Source organism: Colobus angolensis, unplaced genomic scaffold (assembly GCF_000951035.1).
Source record: "Colobus angolensis palliatus isolate OR3802 unplaced genomic scaffold, Cang.pa_1.0 Scaffold394, whole genome shotgun sequence".
Taxonomy (NCBI): Eukaryota; Metazoa; Chordata; class Mammalia; order Primates; family Cercopithecidae; genus Colobus; species Colobus angolensis.
In genome coordinates this window covers 3,658,952-3,669,671 of record NW_012117310.1, presented here as the reverse complement: position 1 = coordinate 3,669,671, position 10,720 = coordinate 3,658,952, and the positions used below count along the sequence as shown (strand labels likewise).

The window sequence follows — 10,720 nt, the reverse complement described above, 5'->3', positions numbered from 1 at the left end:
AATAAATAAATAAATAAATAAATAAATAAATAAATAAATAAATAAATATATATAGTATAGCTGAAGGATTCAGATTTGGGGATTTTACTACCCAGTAGCCTGGATTTCTCGTTATTGATTAATCTACAAAGAAAAATTTGATATATCTGATGAAAATCAGTTATATAGTACCTAGAAAAACACCACTTCCTTATTACTTGATGTATTTTAATGTCTCTGAATCCATTGGTTAATCTTTATCTCCTAGAAGCTCTTAAAGTCTTAAAGTCACAGGAATTCTAGTCCATATGATCAGATTAACCAGAAATTCAGGCAGCTACTCTGTTCAAACATGAAAGAAAAAACTGAAAATGAATTGTTTTATTGAATCTGCTTTTTCACAATAGACAACTAGGCGTAATGGTTCTGAGCGTGGGTTAGAAATTGGGCAAGTCTGGGTTCGCATTCTTTTACTGCCTTGAAGAGAAGTCTCTGCTTCCATTTCATCTCTAGAAAGACAGGAATAACATAGCCTGTGTCGACATGACTGGGGGGATGAAGGAGATGATATCTGTGAAGAGTTTAGCACAGTGCCTCCTACATCAGAAGTGCTTGACACGTGTCTGCCTCTTGTTTCTCCAGGAAGGAGAGGAGGGGAGAAGAGAGAGTTTGCAGGGCTGTAGTTATTCAAATAGTTATAGCTGTCTCTTCTTTCTGGTCACACTGGTGGGTAATTTGTTCTTGAAAGGTGTCTTTGAAAATCACATCCTTCCAGAAAGGGATCTAGAGGACAGACATGTGTGAAGTGTACATTGTTAGAGGGCTGACTGGAAATAATCAGTGCAGAGATCACTGTGGGCAGAGCCATAGCCTTCAGGTCCCATAAAGGGCAGAATTATAGGAATAATCTACTGCATAGGAAAGCCAAAGAAAGGAAGGAGGATGAAAAGCACCCTGGGGAGGAAAAAATAATTGGGGTACACTACTGGAATATCTTTCCCTCTGCTGGAAGATCCTTCATACATAATGAATCACAGTTTGGAAATGGAGCCTTTGAAAAAAAATCCTTGCACAACTGATAAGAGAGAAGTCTCATACCAGCCACTGAATTTTTTCAGCAATTTGGGCCCCCTCCACAAGTGTACTTCCAGACTCAGATTCCTCCAGCATGCAGGACCTCTTGGTTAACTATGTACTCTCAATAAAGAGAAAAAGATGAGACTTCTGGGAAGCAAGAATTGGTAGAAGCTGGGCCAGGTACAGTGGCTCACACCTGTCACCCCAGCACTTTGGGAGGTCAAGGCGGGTGGATCACTTGAGGCCAGGAGTTTGAGACCAGCCTGGGCAACATGGCGAAACACTCTACTAAAATACAAAAAAACACTAGCCGAGTGTGGTGGCGCACACCTGTAATCCCAGCTACTCAGAGGCATGAGAATCACTTGAACCCAGGAGGCAGAGATAGCATTGAGCCAAGATCGTGCCACTGTACTCCAGCCTAGGTGGCAGAGAGAGACTCTGTCTCAAACAAACAAACAAAAAATTGATGCTGAAATGCATCAAAACCAGCCTGCTCGTCATCCTCTTTTAGAAGAAAAAAAATGAGTAAACCATAGCATTACTCATTAGGATGTTACCAGATATATGAGTTGGTCAGAGGGACTCCTAGCTACAAGTACAAGGGGTCCACTCTACCATTGACTATGTGCAAAGTAGCACTTTTTATCTGCCTTTTTAAGATACTCAGCCAGATGCAGTGGCTAACGCCTGTAATCCCAGCACTTTGGGAGGCTGAGGCGGGCAGATCACCTGAGATCAGGAGTTCAAGACCAGCCTGGCCAACATAGTGAAACCCCATCTCTACTAAAAATACAAAAATTAGCCAGACGTGGTGGCACACACCTGTAGTCCCAGCTACTTGGGAGGCTGAAGCCTGAGACTTGCTTGAACCCAGGAGACGGAGTTTGCAGTGAGCCAAGATCATCTCACTGCACTCCAGCCTGGGTGAGAGAGTGAGACTCTGTCTTTAAAAAAAAAAAAAAAAATGATACTCAGTGACTGTGACTCTACATATTTGAATCTTTCCATTTATCTAGTCTTGTATTAAACTTTAAAAATTTCTGACACTTTATCAATGTGTATAAATGTGTACTGATACAAGATCCTCTACACGATTTTTTATTCAGAATATTCCTGTCTTCAGACATCTTCAGGAAACACTGTTGGGGTTTTGTTTAGGAGGATTGCTTTGAATTTAGATTAACTTAGGAAAAAGTTATAATATTTGACTGTTATAATCATTTTTAGGAAAATTTGCATTTTAAATTTATAGCCCAAGTGACGTATTTGCAACATTGAATCTAATGATACTTATTTCTCTTACATTCAAATGTTTATGTGCCTTTAAAAAATACATTTTTTCTTTATTTTGATCCTATACATTTCATGTTAAGTTATTCTTTATTAATGCCACTTGTAAAAGAATAAAAATATGTAAGATTTCTTTTGGTGTACCAGTTCCATTGTTCTCCTCTAATAAAAATATATAATGTTTTCAAATGTCAGGTCCCGTTTTGAAAAATGCTACAAAAAATGTGTTCACACTGGTGCTAGTATTCAATACTAATACAATAGGCAATAAAATGTTCCTCAGTTCCTGATAATAGCCTGGGTGAGAGTCCACATGGCACCGAACTTAGTAATTTGTCTTCTACAGTCGTGGGTACACACAGTGACTCTTAACAGAGAACCCACTGTGGTGCTGCCTGCAGCTCTGGGTCCCCTGTGGCCAGGTGCAGGTAGGCAGCCCAGTGCAGATGTGAGCCCTAAGCCGTGTTTAAACACATGGCTACCTGCTGTACCTTCTAACCTGTTTTGAGTTGAGGAATAGAATGCGTGAGCCTATGAACTCACCTCTGTGGTCATCAGCTGCTTCATCTTCTCTTCTGTGTTACAGATCACAGTAACTTAATCATAACTTCCTATGGAGAGCCAGAGTATTATTTTACTATTGATTCCGAAGGGGTCTTTTGTTGCTGATGGGGTTTATGCATCAGAACTTTAGTTGTTCTTGTGCCAAATTCGATTCCGTTTGGTTTTTTTTTTATCTTCAAAGCATAAATAGTAAGGACAACTATGATTTGTCAGTTTCTGCTCTGTAACAAATTTATCCCCAAACTCTGTAATACAGTCACTAAAGCAAATCCAAACTCTTCATGTTCTACCTTTCACTTCTCCATTCAGAACTTGTACTGTTATGCATAAGCATGGCATAATTGTCCCTAGTAGTTTTATCTTTTCGCTCTCTTCCCCCTAGATATTTTCTCCTAATTACCCTAAATGAATTGTCATTGTCTCTTGATTGCTCTCGTAAACTACTGTCATTTTCTCACTTTCCTTTCCCCTGCAAGTAGACTACACAGTTCTCTCCTTCCCCAGCATCCTCTTTCCAATCCTAGTCACCCTATGTGCTTTGCCTCCCTGTGTCAGTAGATGTTGGTCCTTTTACCTTCTCACTTCTGGAAGCCCTGTTCTTAACTCTTGTGCCTGGATTGCTGTACCACTAGTGTACAGCAGAGGTTTCTCATCACTTCATAGGTCTCTCATCACTTTCCATTTTTCTTCTTCCTCCTCCCACCTTATCTAAGCCCCTGCCTTCAGTTATGTATGTGGAGTGATGCCCTCATCTGTGTCTCTCATCCCTCTTAACTCACCCTTCCACTGCCTTCTAAATGTGTCATTATTCGTCTTTCCAACGCTTTGTTCCTATTACACAGATGCAAAAACTTGGATTCTTTCTTTGAGCTTACCCACTCTTTTTGCCCTATATTCAGCAGCCAAATCCTGTTGGTCTCTGTTGCATCCGTTACCCAGCCACCTCTACCTCAGTATAGATATGATTGTTCTAATTCTGGCCTTTTATCACTCACCTAGTCGGCTAAAACCCTAATTGTGATCGCTGCCTCAAGCTCTGCCTCCCTGATGAGCCGTCTCCCCACTGCTCCCTAGGCATCTTCCCAAGGCACAGATAATAGTCAGACCTCTACAGCTCTCAAGCTGTGTTTACCAGCTCTCCTGCTGCTACATAGTCACACAGACCATCTCCAGAATACAGCCTTTTCTTCTAGACAGCATCCTGGACCTTCCATGGTTTGGTTCCAGCAATCCTATTTTCAGCCACCTTCTTTCATACCCCTTCTCTATGCTATCTAGAGCAAAAAGCTGCCATGATAAGAACTGTAAGTGTGCTGCTGGCATCCAGCTGGTCGAGCTTGGAGTCCAGGCTTCACCTTCCTAACTGTGTGACTCCAAGCATGTTAAATAGCCTCCTTTACTTTTTGTAGCCTCAGTTTCTTCACTCAAACCAGGATTTATTTATTTATTTTTCTATTTATTTATTTATTTTTATTGAGATGGAGTCTTTGTGTCACCCAGGCTGGAGTGCGGTGGCACAATCTTGGCTCGCTGCAGCCTCCACTGCCCAGGATCAAGTGATTCTTCTGTCTCAGTGCCCTGAGTAGCTGGGATTACAGGCACCCGCCACCATGCGTGGCTATTTTTTTTGTATTTTTACTAGAGATGGGGTTTCACCATGTTGGCCAGGGTGGTCTCAAACTCCTGACCTCAGGTGATCCGCCTGCCTTGGCCTCCCAAAGTGCTGGGATTACAGGCGTGAGCCACCGCACCTGGCCTATTATTTATGTTATTACTTACCTTATAATACTATGAAGACCAAAAAAGAATGTTTTTTTGTTTTTTTGTTTTTTTTTGAGACAGAGTCTCACTCTGTCCCTCAGCCTGGAGTGCAGTGGCATGATCCTGGCTCACTGAAATCTCCACCTCCCGGGTTCAAGTGATTCTCCTGCCTCAGCCTCCCAAGTAGCTGGGATTACAGGCATGCACCACCAAGCCCAGCTAATTTTGTATATTTAGTAGAGACGGGGTTTCACCTTGTTAGCCAGGCTGATCTTGAGCTCCCGACCTCAGGTGATCCACCTGCCTCGATCTCCCAAAGTGCTGGGATTACAGGCGTGAGCCACCATACCCGGCCCAAGAATTCTTATAGAACTCTTACCACAATCCCTGGTATTTAGTAAGCTAGAGGAGCCTCAATAAATGCCAGAGGATGATGATGTTGATCTCATTATAATTATCATCCTCATTAAAATTTCGCTTGACTGAAGTGATGCTGGGTATATTACCCACGTAAGTGTGGTATGCCCTTGTCACTGTGTCTTTGTGCCTTTCTCTGCCTAGACTACCAAAATCCTATTCACACTGCAGTCCCCAGCTAACATATTACCTTCTCACTGGCTTAATCACCTCCCAGCCAGGAGAGCTCTTGCCCTCCTTTGAACTGTCATATCCGTTTGTCTGGACCTTGGCTCTTATCATATAATTATCTATCTTCATGTTCCATTTTCTGTATTTATGAGGCATATAGTTATCGAACTCCACTGAAAATCCTGGCCGGGCGCGGTGGCTCAAGCCTGTAATCCCAGCACTTTGGGAGGCCGAGACGGGCGGATCACGAGGTCATGAGATCGAGACCATCCTGGCTAACACGGTGAAACCCTGTCTCTACTAAAAAATACAAAAAAAACTAGCCGGGCGAGGTGGCGGGCGCCTGTAGTCCCAGCTACTCAGGAGGCTGAGGCAGGAGAATGGTGTAAACCCGGGAGGCGGAGCTTGCAGCGAGCTGAGATCCGGCCACTGCACTCCAGCCTGGGCCACAGAGCGAGACTCCGTCTCAAAAAAAAAAAAAAAGAAAATCCTTTCCTCTTCTTGCTGGCTATATAGCCCTGGGTACGTTGCTATATTAGTTTGCTAGCACTACCAAAACAAAATACCACAAACTAGATGGCTTAAACAGCAGAAATTTATATTCTCACATTTCTAGAGTCTGAAACTTCAAGATCATGGTGTTGGCCAGGTTGGTTTCTTCTGAGGTCTCTCTCTTTGGCTTGGAGATGGCTGCTTTTTCCCTGTGTCTTCTCTTTGTGTCCTACATGTCTGTCTCAATTTTCTCTTCTTATGAGAAACCAGTTAGATGGGATTATGTCCCATCCTAAAGACATCTTTTTAACTTAATTTCTCTTTTAAAGTCCCTGTTTCCAACTATAGTCACATTCTGAAGTATTTGAGAGTTAGGACTTCAACTGTGACTTTTGGTAGAACACAGTTCAGCCCATAAAAACAGTTGCTTTAATCATTCTGTGCTTCAGTTTCCTCTTAATGTAAACTCTGCAAAAAGTACCTCTTGAGTGGACTGAAAATATGTAGTGTATGCAACATATTTATATAAAGCAACATCTTAATACCCCATAATAGATATTGGATGAATATTCATTACCTCTACCCTTGCTACTTCATGCTCCTTGAGAATGGGAATAAAGCATCTTGTGTCCTTGCAGTTCCTAGGACAAACTTTGAACGTGATTGCTTGTAAATATTTGGTGAATGAAAAATCAAGTAGCAGAAGTGAGTCTGTAATAGTTGTATGCATTTCTCTTTCTCTCTTAGATGGATCCAGATACTAGATGGTAACTAAGATTTCAATAACAAAGAGTATACCAGGAAACATGTAGAAAAGTCAGTGTTAGCGCTGTAAGTATAATATGCCACACTGAGCCAGTTCAGTATGGAATATTTTCCTGTGTCCTACTTGCCAGTCTCCAGAAAGTCATAGGGAAATGATTTGTGACAAAATTGCACACACACAAAAAAAACAGTATCTTCACACAGCCAGAGCTCTTAAGTGATGAGGGACACAAAGACATTGTGCACAATAGGTGTTCCTGTCCATTGTCTGCCGATTCAGCTATCTTTGATCTCTGCAAAAGAGGAACCATGGGTATGGTACTGTGAATGGATAATAGACCAGGAATTGGAAGAGTGGCAGGCAGTGTGCTGCTCAGTGATCAAGTCATGGCGAGACCCAGACACCGTGCATCTGATGATAAGCATCTTCTCTTGGTGCCTTGGAGTCTCTCATTTCCTTCCAATTTGACTCCAAAGGGCCTGTTTCATCTTCAGCACCTTTACAATGTGCCACTTTGAGTCTGTAGGTTCTTTCTTTCAGAGGCCACCACAGGTAACGGGTACATCGTTATGTTTTCTTGATATTACTACATTCTTTCTTCCTGGTGCATCTGCCTCCTGCAGCCCTCTGAAGTGGATTTGACTCCTTATCATCCCTAGTGATAACTCACTTTGCTGTTTTAAAAGAATTGGTATCTGTCGATTTGCTTGGAGTCAGGGAGTTGAGTGTAAGTTCTTGTTTTATTGTATATAATGCTAGCAACTCTTACCAGTGTTAGTAAAGGTAAGAGATAATAAAACAATTCTGTACCTGAGAATTCTACCCTTTCATAACAGCACCACTTGGATATATAGAAAGAGTTTGTTGTGAGATCAGAAGTTATTTGTGAAATGAAAGACTGGGATTAGAAACTGTGGCATTCAGGAAGCCAAGTAAGCTGGTTGTCAGAATTGACAGAGATTCTAGAGATGGTGTAGTGCAGGGATTGTCAGCCTCACTGCACATAAGAATCTCATAGGAAAATTTTAACAAGGACAGATGCAAAGTTCTTATTAAACTGTCAGGACTGAAATTCAGAGGTCACCATATTTTAAAAAGGTCTGCAAGTGATTGTAACATGCATCTGTGGAGGAAAACATCAATGTAGGGGAAAGGGGGAAAGAAACCTGCATGTTTGGAGTAATGGCTCTGTCTTGAGCACTGTGCTGGCTCCTTACATTCTCCATCTCTTTTTATCTTCATAGTAAGTGAGATGGTTTGACAAATAGGGATACTGAAGCTCTGCCTTCATCTGGGACTCTCAACTGCCTCCTTCCCTGCTGTTGGCAGTGCTTGGATGAATATGCATTGTATTCCTCTTCTCTCTTCCAAGAATACTGGTGTTCTCTTGATTATTTTGCATTTTACCCTGGGTAAAGATGGTCTTACCCTCTTTTGAGCTTCAAAAAAATCAGCCTTCAGCCTAATTCCATCCTGGTGAATCTTTCTCAGCAATTCTGCCCCCATAAAACAATCTTTACATTTTGAATTTCTATTCATTTTTGTAAGTATTCGTAAGATTTTCATATGAAGAGTTCTGGTTCAGAAATAGAGAAAATCCTTACTGTGCCTCTCACGTGGTTACTGGGCTAGGTGTGTTTCAACTCATCATTCTGCCAACTGTAAATAGCTCAGTCTGTATCATATGGGAAATGTAGATGCAAAGTCACAAAACACTCAAGGGCTGTGAACAACCGGAGGCAGGGGGGAGTAGGGGGGTGGGGAAGGGTATTGTTCTTCCCATGGACCTACAGGTTTCAGCAGCATCTGAGCAAAACAGAGCTGTTCTGAGCAGTAGGGCAGGGAGCAGCATGTCTTTGCGTGGACCAGAATGCACCAGCCTCTGGGTGTGTCATCTCACACTCTACTTCCTAGAGTAAGGCCCTTTCTTGGGCCTTTCAGTGAATCCAACCCAGGTTTGTATTTTGTGTTGTCCCCCCATCCCCCAAAAAAGTTCATTTGCACTTAAGGAAGAACAAGAGTGTCTTGATTAAGGTATCAAGTTGGTAAAAATGGAAAAACAATTTGATTTAGGGAGTTAATGAATGAACATCTTTCTTTGGTTCATTAAGCTTACACATATTAGATAAACTGTGTATAGGTGTTTATTTTTCTTTGTGGAAGTAACACATGATCTTTATAGAAAAAATTTCAAATACATCAAAAAAAAAAAAAAGGAAAAGAAAGATATTTGTAATCCCACCACTTCAGAAGCACCACTTTGGTGTATTTCTTCTACATGGTGGTAGGGGATGGCGGGGGAAATATGTACCTGTATTTTAAACATATGAGCATTTTTACTTAAAAGTATATTTTGAACATTTTTCACGGTTGACTGCATAGTATCTCCATGCATGAACATACTCAAATTCATTTAATCCATCCCTTACCATTAGATATTTTTGTTGTTTCTAATTTTTCTTTCCAGCTATTATAAATAATACTTCAAAAGGCATCCTTGTAGCTAGTTCTAATTAGTACAGTATAGTTTGGGTAATATAAAAATTTCATATATTTGTGACAAAGAACAAGTTGAAGTACAGTAAGAAAGAATGTAATTGCTTGTGGTAAATATGTGATAAATGTGATCAATATGTGAAAAATGTGATAAATATAGGCTTAGTTTCAAAATAGCTAGCTTAAAATTACCCTTATAGTGTACTTTAAAGATTTCACTGATGATCTTGGAGGTGAGGCATCTAGCCATTGCTGGAATGAAATAACACATGATGTTCAACGTTTGGGTGGTAATTGACTTAGTGCATATTTTTGCTACTTTCACATACCATTTATCTCATATGAAAAGAGCAATTCTATACACAAGTAATACATAAATAAAATTATAAGAATATGCAACTCCATAAAATGAGATTTGATGTTTTTAAGAGAAAAAAATGATAGATTTCATCTAAGTTTACGTGTTCACTGGCAGTTTTTGAATCATTGCCAGAATCATGAAATTCATCATTCAGGAGCCTTTGTCCTCCTAGTCCCCCTTCTATTCTGAGAGGCAGATCTGTGTCTCCTCATTTGGGTACGAATGCTTTTCATTTTATTACTGCCTTTGTGCCCTTGGCTTTGAGCCCTGCGGTGGCAGTTGTTTGTGCTTCAAGGAGCATTTGTAATTTCAGTGTGAGGACTCAGGGAGGTCAACAGAAATTTCTGGTCTTTGCCCTCCTTCAGTCTCCACATTGAGGACGTAGGGCTTCTTCCTAGGCAGTAACTGTATTTTGATTCATACTTGTAATCCCTAACCACTTTGATTGATAGGATAAGGACTGAAACTACATTCTCTTGAGGATAGAATATTCTTATCCTTGAGAATAATCATTCATCTCTTCCTGACCCATCTTACCATTTCTTTGCTTTGATCCTAAATCTTTTTTGTTATTTTTAGGCTGGAGGCTCCCAGGTGATTTTCACAAATCCTTTAGAAATTGTCAAGATCCGTTTGCAAGTGGCCGGAGAAATCACTACTGGTCCCCGAGTCAGTGCCTTGTCTGTCGTGCGGGACCTGGGGTTCTTTGGGATCTACAAGGTAACTTTTTTTTTTTTTTAGTCATTTATTTGATTACTTTCTCATCTAATGTAGAAACTATTCTTCAACATGAAATACATTTTTTTGTTTTTTGTTTGTTTTTTTTTTTGTTGTTGTTGTTTTTGCATTTCTACACCTAGAGAAGATGTTCTACCCAAGCTGCAGGGGCATCTTCATGCCAGTTAGAAGGAGGTGCCCCTTCCTGCCATCTGCCAAAAAACTATCCTCATCAATACACAAATCCAGGATGACTATGATAGGAATTGTGCCCTCTAGAGTTGTTCAGTGCAGCTCTTTGCAGCAACACTGGCTAGAACTTTATTTGGATTTGTTATTGATACGCTGAGTTCAGTTCAAGGAGAAACCTATATCATAATTTATTTTCTGATCCTATATATATGGTCTGATCCATGTTTTCTCTATATATGTATGCCTTGTCTTAGTTATTATAAATCTTAATCATTTTTTCATTTAGAAAATGTTTTTTCAGAATGATTACAAAACCAAACTTCTAGAGGATTCTTGAAATTTGTTATTCATACTGCTCTACCAAAAAGTTATAATGGAATTTACTATAACTATCTGCCTATATGCCAACATATAAGGCTTTATCAAACATAAAG

The 10,720-nt window shown here is 40.4% G+C and overlaps 1 protein-coding gene across 3 annotated transcripts in view; it reads left to right on the top strand.

Moving 5' to 3' along the window:
- The window catches only part of SLC25A13 (solute carrier family 25 (aspartate/glutamate carrier), member 13), a 214,560-nt gene that overhangs the window by 166,728 nt on the left and 37,112 nt on the right, over nucleotides 1-10,720 (top strand). For all 3 annotated transcript variants that reach the window (XM_011955113.1, XM_011955112.1, XM_011955111.1), the window contains one exon: nucleotides 9,957-10,097. In XM_011955113.1, the coding sequence (XP_011810503.1) occupies nucleotides 9,957-10,097 (141 nt within the window). The remainder of the gene's footprint in view (nucleotides 1-9,956; nucleotides 10,098-10,720) is intronic.